The 20,154-nt window shown below is 32.8% G+C and overlaps 2 protein-coding genes across 2 annotated transcripts in view; one reads left to right on the plus strand and one right to left on the minus strand.

Moving 5' to 3' along the window:
• The window catches only part of LOC114243102 (zwei Ig domain protein zig-8), a 49,291-nt gene extending 32,783 nt beyond the window's left edge, over window positions 1-16,508 (plus strand). The window contains exons 3-7 of the mRNA XM_028174474.2: window positions 301-497; window positions 4,922-5,132; window positions 6,003-6,130; window positions 14,354-14,522; window positions 15,155-16,508. Of these exons, the coding sequence (XP_028030275.2) occupies window positions 301-497; window positions 4,922-5,132; window positions 6,003-6,130; window positions 14,354-14,522; window positions 15,155-15,288 (839 nt within the window). The 3' untranslated portion in view covers window positions 15,289-16,508. The remainder of the gene's footprint in view (window positions 1-300; window positions 498-4,921; window positions 5,133-6,002; window positions 6,131-14,353; window positions 14,523-15,154) is intronic.
• On the minus strand, window positions 9,362-12,060 carry LOC149501753 (uncharacterized). Its single transcript, XM_089731828.1, has one exon. It carries the CDS (start codon window positions 11,932-11,934, stop codon window positions 11,041-11,043), a length of 894 nt encoding a protein of 297 aa, XP_089587954.1. The 5' UTR covers window positions 11,935-12,060; the 3' UTR covers window positions 9,362-11,040.
• Window positions 16,509-20,154: the final 3,646 nt, after the last annotated feature.

The following is a 20,154-nucleotide window of genomic DNA, read 5'->3' on the forward strand; positions in this document are numbered from 1 at the left end:
CTAGTCTACACATAACACAGCCAAAATAATAAATCCACATCATTTATTTACAAGATGTGGTCGATGAACAAATTCATCATATCTATACCTTGACACAACCATTGGCTTATGGACAACGAAATCCACTTAATCTTGTATGTATTTTATGAGGAAAATACAGCAACAAGCTTTTAAGTACCCACTTTTAGTGCTGTTACATATACCACTACAATACATAAAAATACAAAGCATATTCATCGCACAATATTAAAATCTAGAATATTTATTTTGTAACTGTTAAAGCATTTTCTTTTGTATCAGCTGACTCTGGTACAGAGTCTCCCGAAGGCACAACAACAGACATGTCTTCGCGACAGTTTCGTGCTGAGTTCCTACACGAGTGGCAAGGGTCTCCGGATGCGCCATACTTCGATCCGGGCACACCGAAGAATATTACTGGACTGGTCGGTCATCCCGTGAGGCTACTCTGCAGGGTTAAGAACTTGAAGAATAGGACCGTGAGTATTCTATTATATCGACATTATAGAGCTAAGTAAGAAACATGTATCATACTCTTAAGTAATTTACCAACCTACTGTGCTATGCAGAAAAATGTTAGTATAGATCAAGTCAGTGGAGACAGTGTTATTAGGCTAAGCTCGACCCAACTCAATACAATTTTAAACCAATGCATTTATGATTTTTTTCGTGAAGTGTCTAATAATAATTACCTATGAGAATTGAAGATTTATTGTATTAATTAAATTACAATTAAACATACTTGTGTTCGCCTAAAGATTGAAATTCGAGATTTTCACTCAAGATTGAGATACCAAACATTTCTCTATATAGAAGGTATGGAAATAGTAACTAAGCAGAACAAGAAAATGAATGGACTACCACAGGAGCAAATATTTACTTGTCTATAATGTCGTTACTCTATCAATGATTGATCTATATATGTATGAACACAAATTTGCGCTTGCTGTTTTGAAATAGATAACTATTAAAACAGTGAAAAATAATTACATGAAATGGTGTAATCCAAAACTCAATAAAATCGACAAATGTTGAATACGTGTCTGAATTAAAACAGAACATCGACACATATGTTAGTAAAAGCCCCATTTGGCCCGCACATCTACTAAGAAATCTTATTACAGAGGAGAATTTCACTGTGCCAATAGATTTACCATCCTAAAGTCTATTGAACCCGGAAAAATCTGTTGTAAATGTATTCCGTACGGAGATACAATACATCTGAATGTTCAAATATTTCTGAATATTTTATGCAGTTGAAATTGAAGAACAATTATCGTGATTATCAATGTGAGAGCTTCGTGGATGAGATTTACAAACAATGCACTGTTATTCTGATGAATTGAACCTAAACATAAATATTTATTTATTCCAAAGATTTATCTATACTTCTATACTAATTATTATTATATATTATTATAAAGAGGAAAGATTTGTTTGTTTGTTTGCTACTGAACCGATTTGAAAAATTATTTCACTGTTTGGAAGCTACACTATTTCCGAGTGACATAAGCTATAATTTTTTTTGAAAAAAATTAGGGATCCTTACTGAAACTCCAATAATGTAACCTTGGGTGTAAACAAAATAACTAAAATATTATTTACATCGCGTGCCCTGCGAAAACTATTGATGATAGAATAATGTACTACGACTTTGTAGAACACACTATTATTTACAAAAAATGTCACGACAGCATATGTCTAACTATTTTAGTTATGCCGCAACAACTGTTCTTTTATTTTAAAAAATAAAACAACGTCAAATATCGTTGAAATTTTTCTTAAAGACCCGAGCGGAGCCAGAGCGGGCCGCTTGTAGAGTATAAACTGGAATAATTTGGGATATAAATTGATTTAAAACGATGAAAACAACATACATACATCAATAATTTTCTAATTTTTAATATTAAATTAACGATGCATAACTTTATTTAACATTCGTTATCATAAATTTTTTTTGCCCGTCGTATATTTATTCTGCCAACTGTTACCTCTTTCCAGAGACTGATTTATAATTTATTTTTTCTCAGACATTAGTTAGAATCATATTCTCTCCAGGGTTTTTCTTGTGTTCACGTTTTCTATTTAATCACACTAATGTAGGTATTCAAAATAAAGCATTTCAATGGATTTCCAAATATCTCCTTTATTGTCAAAAAACGCTCCTTAGCATGTGAGGCTTGACTCCATCTGTCCATTTCCAGAAAAAAAAAGTATACTTAAATTAGTAACTTAAGTAGACCAGCTTAAATTTAAGTAGAAATGAATAAGTTCCACCTATGTAAAACATTAATAAATTGGTCGATTTCAAAAATACAATTATATTTTCGACCTTTATTACGCTAACCGTAACGGAGAGAGATTTCATCAAAATTGTGCAGATGTTGTTTCATTTTTTGTTTGTCCTGCGTTCCACCCGCTGTTCAATCTGAATTTTCATGCATCAACAAATAACTGAAGGAAAATATTTGCTATTTTTAAACTAACGTTATAAGCGTATAGTGCTGTGATTGTTTTCATTTCATTAGATGAACACATAAACAAATTAAGTAAAACAGCAATCGAAATATCAATGGCAGCTGCAATCAATTAGCTTGTGCGAAATTATTAAATCAATAGGCTATCTATCCATTCTATATTCAAAATATTTCTTTATCGCTACATAGTATAAAACAAAGTCGCTTTCTCTGTCCCTATATCTGTCTGTCCCTATGCTTAAATCTTTAAAACTACGGAACGGGTTTTGATGCGGTTTTTTTTAATAGATAGAGTGACTGAAGTAGAAGTTTTATATGTATAATAACATCCATTAAATAGTGGAGAAATCAATAATAAATTACAGTTTCCTAAGCGAAGCGAGGGCGGGTCGCTAGTTTATATTTATTTTTAAAACTAACAGTATTTTTTCTTCACGTCTGTGAAAGACTACTGGTTCGTAGCGTCTAAACTTTTTGTAGCATAACCTCGAGAAGATGTCTTATAAAATTCCTGCTCTGATATAAAGGACGGAAACACACGCACGAAACTGCTGTTTGTAAACACCATTATTTTTTTATAGCGTTGTTGTCCTGTTGAATTATAAGTCTCTTAAGAAACGCTCCAAACTTTTTAATAGGCGGAACATCATTTTACAGAACAGAATACAACGAGTCTCAAATTCTTCGTTCCCGATGATTAAACTCAAATTACAAACCGCGGACCGTATCTATCGTTAATGGCAATAAAAACCAATGTGTTGACCTGAGATTTGCTACAATATTCGTGTCTAGAAAATAATTTTCTATTAGACAATGATAGGTAGGATAAATGTGAATTTTAGTTATTGTTTTAAAATAGCTTTTGAGTAGTCAATTTTGTTAATCATTATCATAATGCAATCATAATGCTTCAGGGCAAAGGCGAGCAGTATTGCGGTGTATATTCGTGTAGACTCACAAAACGACTTACCTGTAATACTCTCTAGCTAGTGTACCAGATGTAGCTTAAGATTAATACGTAAAGTTCGTCGTAATTTTATCCTTCATGAAACACCATCAAAGGAGTAATTGTGCCATTTGAAATACAAAGTCAACGAAGAAGTTAAAACGAAGGACTGAGCTCTGACTAACGATACTTTGTAAAAATGCAAATGCAGATGCTAATGAGTCATGGAAATAAGAGTTCTCGTTGAAATTGAATAACTTCAAAGAAGTGAAGAATTCTGGGCAGTAACCAATTTCGATAGCATTCATTAAATTGATTCATTCTGCCAAAAAGGGTTTTCGTTTCCGCTAGTCAAGTTTCAATTAGCTTAGTTATATGGGTCCATGGATTTAATTGAAGGAAAGTTGAAACAAGGAATACTTTCAGTGTCACGTTCTTAATGGGAAATAAAGCGTTTCTCTTTTTGTTTAATATTTACGTCATTCTTATAATATATTTTTCGTGATGTTAACAATTCAAATTCTATAAAGATAAAATAACAATTTCCTGAGCGTGCCATGATAAAATGGTAAAAATAAATGGTATATTTAAACCGTAAGTTGAAATAATCTAAGTATGCCATCTACTTTTTTGTTTGCCTTGAAAAGGGTAAAAGAAACAAATGATAAGTATTGCGGAACTGATATTACTTACCTGAAAATAATTTTATTTGGTAAAAAGAATTACAACATATTTTTTTTACTAAATGGCCTGTGAACTTTTGCCTTAATTGGTGCTAAGCGATCACCTAAGCTTGTAGACACTTTGAATTATGAGAGATATAGATGTCTCATCTTACTAGAAGTACGGTTAATATATTTTATTTTATTTATTGGCTACCAACAGGTTATACATCAGCATAAAACATTACAAATATCATATACACTGATTTCACACTAAATGTTAACACAATTACAGGTAACAACTGAATGCATGGATCAAAAAAGCGGTTCGTTGTATAAAAAAAAAAACTATAGGTACATAACATTACATGAAAACCTTACATGATTACACATTTACTACCAAAGCTCATTGAGCAAGGTTGTGGACTTCTCGTCTAAAACTGTCAACATTGGCAGCAAAAACGTCCCAACTAGTCTGCTGAGAGGCGCGTTCTTACCGAGGTTGGTGTAGTATCTGGGAACCCTGAACACCATCAACTTCGAAGTGCCCTTGTCGACGTCAGCGGCACATTAAAGTTTAAAAGAGATAAGAGATCAGGGACATCGTATTCTCCATTAGCAAGTTTATGCAGGAACAATAGGAACAATAGATCTATATAATCAATACTTCTAGTAATTGCGTAAATTTATGAAATTTTCCAAATTTGAATTTATTATTCAGTCGATTTTTAATTTAGACAGCCGTTCAATACTATTATTATTACTATTTAAAAAAAACCTGGATTCGGTGTTTAAGTATCGATTTTAATTTTTATTAGGTATCATGGGTGAGGCATCGAGATATCCATTTGCTGACTGTGGGACGATATACTTATACGTCAGATCAGCGGTTCGAGGCGCAGCACAAGCCGCGCTCCGAGGAGTGGGCGCTTCGAATCCGCAGTCCACAGCGACGCGACTCCGGCCAGTACGAGTGTCAGATCTCGACCACACCACCTATCGGACATGCTGTCTTCCTCAATATTGTAGGTAAGTTAAATGGCGCATGCGAAGGAATGTTAATGAATCGTTAAGTCCAGACTTTTTTTTCCTACCTAAGCTGATAGCCTTGAGAGGCTATATCAGCGTCGCCTTAACTAGTAGGTGAGCTCACGCGGTTCAAACCTGATGACGTTGCTAACATGAACCCTAACAAGAGCCGTGCTTCGCAAAATCTAGCACCGGATCGGAAACGCAACCCACTCAGTGGGCTGTGTCTGAGGGTTTAAGTCCAGACAAACGTCAACTTGTGCTTTCCTTGAAAAAGAAACTAAACCAAATGTTTACTACGATACGATCTAAATCTATCGCTGCCACGTCCCTAATTTTGCTTTTCCATAAACAAACAATCATTCGTTTCGGTTTGAATGCTAGGATAGTGGTTTGGGACATTTGGAACTTAAATTTCATGTTCCACGTTGGCAAATTGGGTTTGAACTTGCTTAGCTAATATAATTTTATCTCATAGCGGTTCGTAAAGGTATTTTTACCCCGCGAATAGTTTCTCTCGTCAATTTTTTTTCCTACCTAAGCCGATAGCCTTGAGAAGCTATTTCAGCGTAACCTTAACTAATAGGTGAGCTCACGGGGCTCAAACCGGATTGATGCTAACACTGACCCTAGCAAGAGCTGTGCTTCGCAGAATCTACCACCGGATCGGAAACGCGATCCACTGAGAAGATCCGGCGAGAAACTCAGTGGCCTGTGTCTATAGGTTAATTCGCTCGTCGAGCCCTTCGTCGCACGATGGGTTCGACGAGGACGATGATCGGTGCTTGTGGTACCTAAAAGCACCGTTAATGGATCGGGAGGATCCGTAATGACGTAACGTCAATAAGACATCAGATTTTTTTGCTCCAGAACCTGAGACAATAATATCAAGCGGTCCCGAGCTGTTTATCCAAGCCGGCTCCACGATTAACCTGACATGCACTGTTCGTCACACGCCGGAACCGCCAACTTCCATAACTTGGACTCACGGAGACCAGGTAACTGAACATTACTATAGCCAATATTAAAGCTTAAACTGTTTTATAAACTCGAATTATTATTAACTATGAATGTGGAACGGTTGCCAAACATGGGCGTTAGCCGAAAAATTAGTAAATAAAATACAGGTATGTCAGAACAGCATAGAAAGAAGTGTCACTGATGTCAAGAGAAGAGACAAAGTAAGATTGTCGGAATAAAAATATTTACTAAATTTAAAAATTCAATCAAAATAAGTAGAACGCTGAAGAAAGAAATACGATCTTAAGAGAGAAATACGAGAAATGGACTAAAATAATTACAGAGTGGTACCCACGGGATGACTGTAGGAAAAAAGGAAGACAGTCAAAACGTTGGGAAGATGAAATAAAAAGTGTAGCCGGCCCGCATTGGAGTCGAATGGCCAAAAATAGAGAATATTGGCAATCTTTAGAGGAGGCCTTTGTCAAGAGACAAGCTGTTTTGAAAACCACACCGAACGCCGAACGGAATACTTGATTATAAGTTGCATTTAAATTTAATTTATTATTAAGTAATTTATTAAGTTAGTGATTAGGTAGTAAGTAAAACAACAATAAAGGCTTATTATTATTATGAATGTGGAAGGATATAGAGCAAGAGATAGATAAGGAGAAATGGATGGATTTGTGAAAGACAATATCTGTAAGAGGGGAGTAAGCGAAGAAATGGTATGTGGTAGGATTATGGAAGGAGAAAATATGTTGCGCCGACCCCAGGTGACTGGGAGAAGGGCAGGAGGATGATAATGATGTGTTATAAACTGGAATAGTTCGGACTCATTACAATTTTTACACTTTATTGCTTTTTTTTATTGCTTAGATGGGTGGACGAGCTCACAGCCCACCAGGTGTTAAGTGGTTACTGGAGCCCATAGACATCTATAACTTAAATGCGCCACCCACCTTGAGATATGAGTTCTAAGGTCTCAGTATAGTTACAACGGCTGCCCCTGCCCTTCAAACCGAATCGCATTACTGCAACACAGCAGAAATAACCACGGTGGTGGTACCTACCCGTGCGGACCCACAAGAAGTCCTACCACCAGTAAAACGTCCTGCCACCAGTCAAAATAAATTATACATTACAGTTGCATAAATAATCATGAATTTACGTTATGCACGCACCACGTATTTGTTTTCGATTCAGCCTCATTAGATTAAATCAATTTATAATTTGAGAATTAAAAATAAATACCGCAATACAGATTTCATAAAAGAAAGAAGTAAAAGTTTTCTCAGTCGACTTCATGCATAATGAGGCTTCTCTTATTAAATTTCAAGATTGCTGGCTTCGATTTTTTATTTATTTTCTACAGCGAAAAAAAACATTTAAAGGTGAAAGTGATATACTTAATTAATCTATGGGGAGACATGCGTTCAGTGTAAGGAAAATGACCCAACTATGGAGATTGATAGGATTGGCTTCCAATAAATATGACATTTTTTGTAGTACTGCCGATTTCTCTGACCTTAAAATCTATATATATAATGATATTGGGTACTCCAGAATAAATAAACAATAAAAGACTTAATTGCGTTTTCTGTTATGTGTATAATGAGAAAACAACATTTAAAGCCCTTAATTTAATAAAATTATTATATTAACAAACTGAACTTTCTTTTTACTTAATGTCAAACTTCACTGAATGACATTTAAGAAAAATCCTTTTTATAAAACTAAAGAGTTTTAGACTATGAAGGTTTTTCTTTACATCTCCCCCCCTTAGGGAAACAATTACGTGTAATTGTTCATGTAGGAACTGATACTGGAGATAATTTTGTAATGTGATAGAGGTTCGATTCCATTTTTTTGTGTCCGATATCAACTAAATATATTGAATTTGAAATCTTTTTTAGAATTTTGAAGGGTCCAATTCTCAATTCATCCATTTTTTTCCTATTTAATCGATTTCCATTTTCTACATAAACTTGGTCTCCAACTTTCAGTTCACATTCTTTTCTATTAATATCAAATGCTTTTTTGTTATAATTGTGAGATTTAACTGTATTCTCAAAAGCTAATTTTCTGTCTCTCTCAAGATCTTCAATTGTACCATTTGCTTTTAGTTCCAGTGGTAAAACATCCACATTTTTACCTTCCAAAAGGTATTTAGGGGCAAACCGCGTGACCGTGTGTTCAGTTTCATTGTATTTTTCCACACATTTCTGTGCAATCGATGTCCATGCTATTTTTTTATTATTTTCATTAATTTTACATCGAATCTTATTAACTAAAGTTTGATTCAATCTTTCATTAAGCCCATTTGAAAATGGTGCATCTACAGCAGTGAAAACCATTGTAATATTTTCCTTTTTCAGAAAATCTTTACATTCTTTCGAATTTATGCCAGGATATTGGTCTGTTAATACTATGTCAATATTATAGTTTTGTGTCACACTTTGTATAAGTTTTATAAAATCTTCAGAGCTTTGGTTCTTAGATGTTAAAATAAATGCATATCTTGTAAAATGATCTACTAAAAGATGCATATATTTTTTTGTAGATCGTGACCCTCCAAAACCTCCAACTGTGTCAATAGATACTATCTCGAATGGACGTGTTGCTGGACCCAAATGTGACATTAATCCAAATCTTGACTTTCTTCTTGACTTATTCCTTATACAAATTTCACAATTTTCACAAATATTTTTAATGTTTGCGATCATATTTTTGGCCTCGTAAAAAGGCGTAATTTTTTTTATTAATTGCGATCTCCCTATATGGCAGTAGCTGTTGTGAACAGCTTTTATGAAATTCTTACTAAATTCTTCTGTAAGTACGATTTTTTTTCTTCTTCTGCTTAACTTGTAATATATTCCGTTTTCGAAGATATGTTTTCCATTTCGTAGATCTGTGTTTGTGTTCTGATCATTTTTTATGTCATTTAGGCTTATTAAATTTACCACTCTTAAAAAATCATCAGTGTTTTCATAAGACTCTAGAACAGGATTTCTGCTCAAACAATCAGCTTCCTGATTCGATTTTCCTGGATAATATTTTATTTCAAAATTATATTGAGATAAATAGTACATCAAATCCCCTAGTTCTTCATCAGTTCTGGCTCTAACATTCATATTCTCTAATGGTTTATGATCTGAATATACTATAAATTCTCTTCCCATAAGCAAGTGCTGCCAATATTTCACAGCTTCTTTTATTGCCAGACATTCTAGATATATTGCCTTCTTTTTCTTCTGGGCCTCTGTTAGTTTTTTTGAAAAATAAGAAACAGGTTTACTTATACCATTTTTTTCTTCTTGTTTTAGCACCGCTCCCACTCCTTTGATACTTGCATCCGTGTAAATATTTATCGGTAATTCAGGATCGAAAATCTTTAAAACTGGTTCTGAACATAGCAGTTCTTTTATTTTATCAAATGACTTCTGACATTCTGTAGACCAGATAAACTTCACATCCTTTCGCAACAGATTGTGTAACGGGTCTAGTATAATTGCACTATGAGGTACAAATTTGTGGTAAAAGTTTACTTTTCCTAAGAATTGACGTATATTTTTTCTTGTTTCTGGAACTGGGAACTTTTTTACAGCGGTTAAGTAATCTTTTAGAGGTTTAACTGAATTATTTTCTATTATATGACCTAAATATTTGGCGGAATTATTTGCAAAACTGCATTTCGAAAATTTCAGTCTAAATCCTTCTGTTAGTATTGCTTCCAATAGTCTTGATAGGTGCATTAAATGCTCTTTAAAAGTTTTCGAAAAAATTAAAATGTCATCTATAAAATTCACTACAAAACTCGAAAGTTTATGTTTCCTAATTACGTTACTCAATATTCTTTGGAAAATGGCAGGCGCTGTCTTTATTCCAAATGGAAGACACGTCCATTGAAAATGGCCTTCTTGTGTAACAAATGCAGTTTTGTATCTGTCTTGAATTTTCATTGGAATTGACCAAAAAGCTGAATTTATGTCAAGGGTTGAAAAATATTTACAATTTACAGTTTTTACCATCAAATCCTCTATCAATGGAAATGGTTGTAATTGGGGTACAATTATTTTGTTCAATTCTCTGAAATCTATACATAGCCTTGATTTTCTCCCATCTTCTTTTTTATATGCCAGAGTTACTGGAGCAGCAAATGGGCTGTAAGACTCCTCGATCAAATTCCTTTTTAATAGTGTTGATATTTGGGTTTCTATTTCTTTTCTATCTTCAACCGTGCATCTGTAGGGACGTTTGAAACAATACTTATCCACCATTAAGTCAATATGAGCTTCATAATCTTTTACTGTCCCCACGTCATACTTATCTTTGGCGAAGACTGCTTTGTATTTTTCTACTAATTTATTAATTTCCGACTGCTGGTAGGCATCAAGATGGCTTACAACTATTTCAAATCCTTCCGAGTTTATGTGTTCATTAAAGTTAATCTCACCATTGTATGTAGAATTAATTTCTTTTTTTAATACTTCAGGTTCTGAAAAACCTCCTTCATTTCTGTTACTTAGTACATTAGGAATTTCGACAGTTGTAGGAGAATAATTATAGCTTTTTTTATCGTTCAGATTTTCTTCTGAATTGTAGCATTGTTTAATTTTTAGTTCTTCCGTTTGTATTAGTTTGAATTTTTTTATACAATCCAAACCAATTAAAAACTCATAATTAAAGTTGACGTTATCTATTATAAATACATCCATAAAACCTTCAATATTATAGATTTTTATTTTTAATGTTACAATACCTTTTGTTTTCTTCTCACCATTAATAGTTTTCAAATTAACTTTTTCTATATCACCTGAATTTTCTTTGGGTTGTATTTTCAATAATTTTGCATTGATCAAAGACACATTTGACCCAGAATCATAAATTCCAGATACTTTTAAAGTATCATTTAATGTTAACTTGACTTTTATTAATGGTGGCACCTCTAGTTTTTTGGATTCTTCTCATTTAATTCGATTTCTAATTCAGAATTATTTATGTTTCGTACAACTGTTTTTTTATTATTTTCCTTAAACCAACAGCTTTCTTCGGGATGGTAACGTTTACCTTTTTTTTCCTTTAAACATATTAAGCAAGGTTTTATTTCTTTATTTTTTCTATAATAATATGTAGTATCGGAATATTTAATATCAAATTTATTATCAAATTTATTTTTCCCTACAAGATGTTCTAGTCTTCCGATTTCGTTATAAAGATCTTCTGTTCCCTGTATGTTTTCCCTATCTATTTTGTCAGCAACATAATTAGGTAATCCGAATGCTATCAGGTCTATGAGTGTCCCAGTATCAATTGACTTCCTGACTTCTAGCAACAATTTTTCTTTCTTTAAAGCATAGTCAAGTAAAGATCCAACTTGATATTTGAAAGCTAGAGCATATTTAACGGGTGACCAGCCTTTGCTTGCAAATGTCCTGCAAAAATTTTCTTCCCATTTTTTCCATTCTGAGTCTATATTCAATTTCATTAACATACAATTATACCAATCTACACTACTGTACTCCAAAAAAAATTTTAAAATTTCTATTTTGTTTTTGTCTTCTATTATTTTAAAACGCTCACATTCCTTATTGAAATCTTTAATCCATTGTGAAGCGTTTGGATTTCTCCCAGAAAATTTTTCAATGATGAATTCCTTAGAAATTTTGTTTAAATTTTGAGTTTCCGTTTTATTTATTTTTTCTTCAAGCATTTTTTCTAATAATTTTTCAACGTTCTGATTCGAATCGTCAATAGACTTAGCATTGCTCTCCGAAATTTCTTCCAAATAAAAATCATCAAATTGTAAATTTTGATCCTCGTCTAAATAAATTCTTGACATATCATTTGTCAAAGTAATCCATACTTTTCTGGTTTGGTGCCTTTTGTTTAAAGATTTTTTTACCTTTGCATAATTTGAAGTTTTTGTAATTTCTTCATGAAAGTTGGCATTTTGATATTCGGTTGGTATCCCAAAAATCTGTCCATCAGGTGTAGCAATTGAAGTTATGCATATAACATTTGATTTTCCATCTTCCGTTGATTTCACAGCAAAATCAAACCTTAATTTTTCCATTTTATTCATGGTGTTGCAAAAAATGTTGTTTTATAATGATATTGGGTACTCCAGAATAAATAAACAATAAAAGACTTAATTGCGTTTTCTGTTATGTGTATAATGAGAAAACAACATTTAAAGCCCTTAATTTAATAAAATTATTATATTAACAAACTGAACTTTCTTTTTACTTAATGTCAAACTTCACTGAATGACATTTAAGAAAAATCCTTTTTATAAAACTAAAGAGTTTTAGACTATGAAGGTTTTTCTTTACATATATATAAAAATGAATTGCTGTTCGTTAGTCTCCCTAAAACTCGAGAACGGCTGGACCGATTTGGCTAATTTTGATCTTGAATTATTTGTGGAAGTCAAAGAAGGTTTGAAGTTTGAAGTTCAGAGAAGGTTTAAAAAGTAGATAAATATGAAAATGCTCGGAATTAAATAAAAATAACAATTTTGTTTTTCCTTTGATGTGCCCCCCGTCGGATGGATTCCTTTTGTTTGTTTTAAGTTTATTTTATACAAAAGTTTAGGTCTTTTATTTATCGATTGAGGCACTACGAAGTCTGCCTGGTCAACTAGTGATAAATAAATCTCTAGCTAATAATTACAGGCAATGGAAACAATAAAAATCAGGCAACTTGCAAAGTTTATGGACATGCGACCATTACGTAATAGGAACCTATTTAAAACGTATTATGAGCTCGTTTAAATAATAAATCACTTGCCATTTAAATAACACTCTTATTTTATGTACATATTTAGCAAACATTATTCACATATTATCATAACTGCGGCAAAATACATTTCAAAGAATATTATGTATAATATGTACTCGTAAGAGAATTTTAGGAATTTTATAAATACTTCGATTTACTTAAGAATATTTTTCGGTAAGAAGAAAAATTTTGCTGCACTTCCGACCATCATTTACACACCACATACATATTATTATAGTCTTGTGCTACGTGATCTATTAAACAAATTCAATATTCACCTATGTTAGAACGCCATCTAGAATAGGAGAGTTGTCCGAAATGTCATTCATGCAAACTATTCAAACCAAAACACGTTATTACTTTAAAATAGTAATAAGTTTTTTTTTTCGTTGTAAAAAACAAAACTCAGTCCAAAACTTGTAAAAAGTCATATTTTAAGTTATTTATACAACTCGATCAAGGTTATAATTATGAAAACCGAGAGCTCATTTTCGAAGTTACATTTCCCCGGTAATTACGTCATAAATCTACCGTGAAATTTGGCAATCGTTAAATAACTTGACAAATTTGTCTAATCACAAAATTTGGCGACAAATCCCCGGATGGCCGGATTAAAGGAATTAAATCGGCGGTATACGGACTATGACAGCCGATTGTTAGTCAATCGGTTCCATGCTCTGAACCTGATTACGTAATGGGAGGCTTAACGAACAATTTCATTTTAATTAGGACTTTTGTACTATGGAGCCTTCAAATAATTTAATACGAGACGTCGTTTTCATTTAAACTTGAATCCTATTCTAATTACTCATTACAAAACAAATTGTTATATTGAATTAATTACTAAAGGTATTGTGCAATTTGTTACGAAATTAACGTTTTCAATTTATCCATTAATTACTAAGACTTATCTGGTAAATATTTACATTTATTAAGCATTTAATTTAAATTAGGACTGCTAAACTCAATATGATTCGAGTTTTAAAAGTAAAAATTAACTTAGTTGAAGTCGTCGTGGTCTAAAGGATAAGACGAACGCCGAATGCATCGTGTTGAGCGATGCACCGGTGTTCGAATCTCAGGCGGGTACCAATTTTTCTAATGAAATACGTACTCAACATATGTTCACGATTGACTTCCACGGTGAAGGAATAACATCGTTTAATAAAAATCAAACCCGCAAAATTATAATTTGCGTAATTACTGGTGGCAGTAGGACCTCTTGTTAGTCCGCACGGGTAGATACCACCACCCTGCCTATTTCTGCCGTGAAGCAGTAATGCGTTTCGGTTTGAAGGGTGGGGCAGCCGTTGTAACTATACTGAGACCTTAGAACTTATATCTCAAAGCGGGTGGCGCATTTACGTTGTAAATGTCTATGGGCTCCAGTAACCACTTAACACCAGGTGGGCTGTAAGCTCGCACACCCATCTAAGCAATAAAAAAAACTCACAATTATGACGGTTTCTTTTTAACAGATAATAAACTTTGATTCTGCTCGCGGTGGAATATCGCTGGTAACTGAAAAGGGACTTAAAAGTACTAGTCGATTGCTGGTCCAAAGGGCTAGAGGTCAAGATGCCGGAGTGTACAGTTGTGGACCAAACAACGCCCCTTCCTCATCAACAAGAGTTCACGTTCTGTCCGGTACGTAAAGACCATTACTTGTACAATCTAATTCTTCAAAACTGCCCATGATGGTGCTAAAAATATGTTTTTTTTTTTTTTAATATACTTTTATTTTAAAAACATCCCGAACAAATAATTCGCGAACTACGTATAAATATTTTATGAGCTTTTTTTTTCCACTATCTAATGTCAGACATTATCATAGATGACACACGTCAAAATATAAGGCATATATTTTTTTCTCTGAGATTAATGAAGTGAAATAATATAAGACATACATTAACTCACCAGATACTTCTAAAAACCAAATCGAGACAACGACAACTTTTCCTGTGTCCGCTTCACGAACCCCTTAAAAGCAAGTAAAATGCAAGCTTACCTATAATCACTAGCTATATCCTGACCTATTTTCCTGAACTTAAGGCTCTATTTTCCGTGGCGGTAAGACATATCGCAAGCCATGCGGATGGAAACTAACATTCTGCAGATTTCTGCTTTAAAGTGGCTTAAGGTTTGAATAGTAGCCCAGCACCAGTTCCGACCTCAATCACATACTTTGAATAGATTATTCTTTTCACCTTATGGTAAAAAAAAAGCTAAAACAATCCACACTAAGCCTTCATAATATTTTCGACTGCACATTTTTCTAGGCGAACATCCTGCGGCAATGCAACAAGGCTCAGCAAGATCGACCCTAGACAAAACAGCTTCAATACTATGCTGCTTATCAATGTTATACGTCCTTTCGAAGCCAACGTTCAACGCTCTCGAATTCGGGACTTGAGAACAAAGGAACTCAAAGCGAAACAATAGCGAAATTGAGGCCATAAGTTGTTTTTTATTGTAATTTAATCAAGGAATCAAGCGGTGCTTGAGAAATAGGAAATGTTTCTCCGCTGCCGGACTTAACTTTTAAGAAACGAACGATCGAAGAATACATAACTTACGAATTGAGCCCTTTAATATCACATTAAGGTTTTTTTTTGTGTAAAATATTACGTGACCAAATTAAAACGACAAATCATGTTGGCATTTTTTCATTACGTCGTGAAATAGGAACTACGTTCTTTTTTTCATGCGATAAAATGGTTTCATAAAAAGGAACCCTGTCCTTTATTAGACGAACACTGTTATGAAATTCAATTAAAATCCAAAAAAATGGTTTTTTTTTTCCAGATTTTTTTTAAATACCAACTTTGAGGATAAAATTAATTGTAGATTAAATAATTTGACTATTGTATTTTTTATTTCATTCCATTCAGAAAAGCTACATTCCATTGATTTTGTGATGTTGTTTACATAAATAATATATATTCGTTTTTGTTATTAAAAGAGTTGCACTTTTAGACTAATATTTTTATGCTTCAATTGCTTACAGTTTTAATTGCTCATAAGTATTCGAGCTAACAATGCAACGAATTTAAAAGTTTCGAAAACAACAGTGAACCGCACATGTTATATTCTATGTAAATAATAATATTAATCAAAAGTAATTTGTAAATATAAATATGTTAAATGAGTGTAAATAAATATGATTTGAACAATATATTATTTAAAATATTAATTAGGTATTTTATACCTTATCATCATTGGAAGCAAAACGTCTAATCTAACTTTTATTGTAGTCGATTTGAATTATATCGATGCAGCCCTAAATAAAATAAGTTTTTTTTTTGTTTTATATTATTGTAATTTATATAGAGTAATAAAAAAGTGTAATAAAAATGAAACCCGCAAAATTATAATTTGCGTAATTACTGGTGGTAGGACCTCTTGTGAGTCCGTGCGGATGGATACCACCACTTTGCCTTTTTCTGCCGTGGAGCAGTAATGCGTTTCGGTTTGAAAGAGTAAGATATCAAAACTACACCCGAATCGGTATGAAATGGGATTAGCAAAAGTAGAGTCGACTTATGTTCGCGATGTGGAGATTTACAGATTATAGTCACTAAACTATTCACGCATACTCAAATTAATACAGCACATGAAACAGTATAATCTATATATATAAAAATGAAACCCGTTTTCCGTTGTCACGACATAACATGAAAACGGCTTGACCGATTTGGCTTATTTTTTTTTTGTAGTTTTCTAATACTCTGTACAAGGTTCTTACGGAAACAAATATTAAGAAAATCTCTCAGAAATATTGAAAAATATACATTTAATTTTGCATATTTATTTGTGAACTATTCCACGCGGACGAAGTCGTGGGCAAAAGCTAGTATAATATAAAATAATTCTGTACTGTTCACATATTAGAAGAATTTTTCGTAAATTATATTGTTTTGGACATTTTAAACGTCACTAAAACAATTTTTAAAATTACACGCTTCTTTCATATATTTTAATTTTTAATTACTTACATTTTCGAATACTTTAATGTTTGTTTGTTTTTTTTGTAAATTTAACAATATTAAAATTACTATTCCAAGTGCAAAAAAGGAAGCTGAACAGAAAACACGAGATCAAGCGGAAAAACTTTTTCTGATTTTTGTGATATTACTATTATATAAATACCAATCCATTATCATTTCTCTAACCGATTATGAACCATATAATAAGTCATTAATAATAATATATTTGTATAATAATCTCCGATAATGATATTTAAGAATTTGCCTCTATAAATCCCGATTAGTATTCGTTAAGCATTGTTAAGCGATTTGAAACCACATTTCTATTTTTACTTCGTAGTCCCAACTAATTTTGTTGATACTATTATATTATTATATAATCAAGGGGAATTGTGTCGATGTATTCCCAATTACTTAGATATTTTATATCGCACATGCACATGTATATAATTTGTAAATGCGAAAATAGTTTCAGTTTTATCTTTGCACGAGCAAGTCAGTGTACTGATGTTATGCTCAGATGTAGCCAGACTTGAGGAACATCGTTGGATAGAAAACTCTCTATTTAATCCTATACAATTATTAGCAATCGTTTTCCAATTATATAAAATGAATTCAACAATAAGCAATTAATAATTTAAGACCAGCGGAAATTGTCTAGGAGCTAGCACTTGTGGAATTTTATTACTCATAATCGATATACTCTCGATATTTTAAATTACTCGTAATTAATTAAATATGCGAATTATAATAAGATTATAAATCGTTCGTCATGTAAATGTGTGTGTATTTAATGAAAATTGTTATTTTTGTCAAAGATAATAAAGGTGTTTTTTATAAATGTATGTATTGTTTAATTTTCTCATATTCATAAGAATAAGTACGGTTCAGATTATTCTTTCAATTTGTTGAGAGCTTATACATATATCTTCAATCAGAGTCCGGGTTGAGAAGAATCTTCAGCAGTGTGCAAAGGTTTGTTTGTGTCTCTGTCATTTCTGATTTCTATGTATAAGCGACGGTGACCCAACACCATCAGATCAATCATTAGGGTAGGAAAATTACGATGTAGACATCAGCATTAACTTTGTAAGGTCTATGAGCACCGGTAACCACACCCAGTGAACCTTGAGCTCATGTTAATATACTCCAGTAAAAGTAAGTATATGTCGGCGTTACGCCAAGGGTATTTTACAATGAAAATACAATATAATTCTATAAAACTTTAACATTACTTGTTCATTACAAAAAGCCACGTCTTAGTTCTTACATAATTAGCCATTTTGTGATCGTTATAGCAACTACAACTTCTTTTATATAAACAAATGTAATTACTGCAAAACAATTCACAAAATATGGCTTAATATTCCCAATACCTATTTTAGTGATTTTTACATGACTCTGACATTAATTTATTTTACATAAATTACTTTTAACTAATATAAACTAGCATTGTTATTATCCAGCCTAATAATAGATGGCGCCAACAACCTCATTGTTTAACAATTACAATACTTAATTAAATTATTACTGTTAATTATAATACAAATTATTATTAATATTTATGCTTTATTCATATTTAATTATTTATACAGTCATTTGTGTTTTTAAACAATAATATAAACATTAAACAAATTCTGAACATTTTCACATCAAAACAGTGTCTGCTAATTATTAAATTTGGTAGAATAACTGTTTCATCTTGCTAATAATAAATAAACAGTAACATAGAATAAACTAAACTATAATAATATATATTATTATGTTAATTATTGCCAATAGTAGCGTTTGCGCTCATATGTACAATTACAGTATACAACGTAAACCCACAGAGTTTTTCATTAACCGAAGAAAATCATTGCCTTGTCCTTCATTGTGCAAATTTTATGAGGACAAACGAAAAAGGGTAGACATTTGTGTAAATCGGGCTTGTTCGAACATTGTCCGTATAGAATAGGCCACTCGGATCGTGTTTCCATACAATAAACAATGGAAGCTAAAAATAAGAAAAAGGAACGTAAATAAATATTCAAACAAAAAATCTCTTTTTCATTTACATTATAAAAGTACTATGTAATTTAATGTGTTTGTTAAACGGCGCCCTGACAAAGTAATTTATTTTTTGGGGGCTTTCCAGAAAATCTAATTAACTTTGACTTCTTTTTATAGATGAAGTCGAAAAAACTCCGAATTCCCTTCCGCAAATTCCGCATTTACTGAAATCCATAGTCACCACACTATCACTATTTCCCTGAGATGTAACCTATATTATATATTACATAAATTCTAAATAAAACGCCGGACATATTATAATAACGTAACCATCTATAGTCTATTTAAATATTAATTTCTCTATTGCGTTTTAGAAATGGGACTATGAAAAAAACAGTCGATTTTTAAAACAAGAATTAGCTAATCACGTTTGGGTTTTTAAATTCGCTGCGTTTTATTTTAAATGCTAACGAGAATTGACGTAGGTTAAAACTAAAAAAACTTGGCTCAGGTGCTCACAGCTACCAAGTAGATGTAAAATTCAATATTAAGCTTAGTATAGAGACAAAGAACATTTTCATGGAGGTGGGCAGTAGGCGCCCGAAGGCTATTAACACTTTCAAACGATATACCGATTTAAAACACCCTCCCGAGCTTTTGTTATTTTTATCTTTTTATTGCTTAGATGGGTGGACGAGCTCACAGCCCACCTGGTATTAAGTGATTACTGGAGCCCATAGACCTCTACAACGTAAATGCGCCAGCCACCTTGAGATATAAGTTCTAAGGTCTCAGTATAGTTACAACGGCCCCACCCTTCAAACCGAAACGCATTACTGCTTCACGGCAGACATAGGCGGTGTGGTAGTACCTACCCGCGCGGACTCACAAGGAGTCCTACCACCAGTCGAAGAGGTCCTACCACCAATAAATTATACAATACAATCGGGACATCGACCTCATGCCTTAAGGATGGCGGAATTCACTTTGTGACCACAATACGCTTCGGTTACAAGTAAACATCAGGTAGGCAATATTCTTTCTAGTTCATCTAGCAAGTAAAATAAAGAAAACTTTTATATTAATCGTGTCCACGTGAAAACATAGGAAAATGCTACACCCCGCTTGGTTAATCCAATTATGAAGCACAGCTTATATTCACTAACAACGAACTATGGTAATTCTGCAGGCATAATGTAGGTCATGAGTGAAACAGGTTTTTATTGTAATCCAGTAAGTAATACTATACGGGCTGCTGCTTTATAGTTAAAATTGCAAAATATCTCATTAATGAAATCTCC

This window comes from Bombyx mandarina, chromosome 12 (genome assembly GCF_030267445.1).
Source record: "Bombyx mandarina strain Sakado chromosome 12, ASM3026744v2".
Taxonomy (NCBI): Eukaryota; Metazoa; Arthropoda; class Insecta; order Lepidoptera; family Bombycidae; genus Bombyx; species Bombyx mandarina.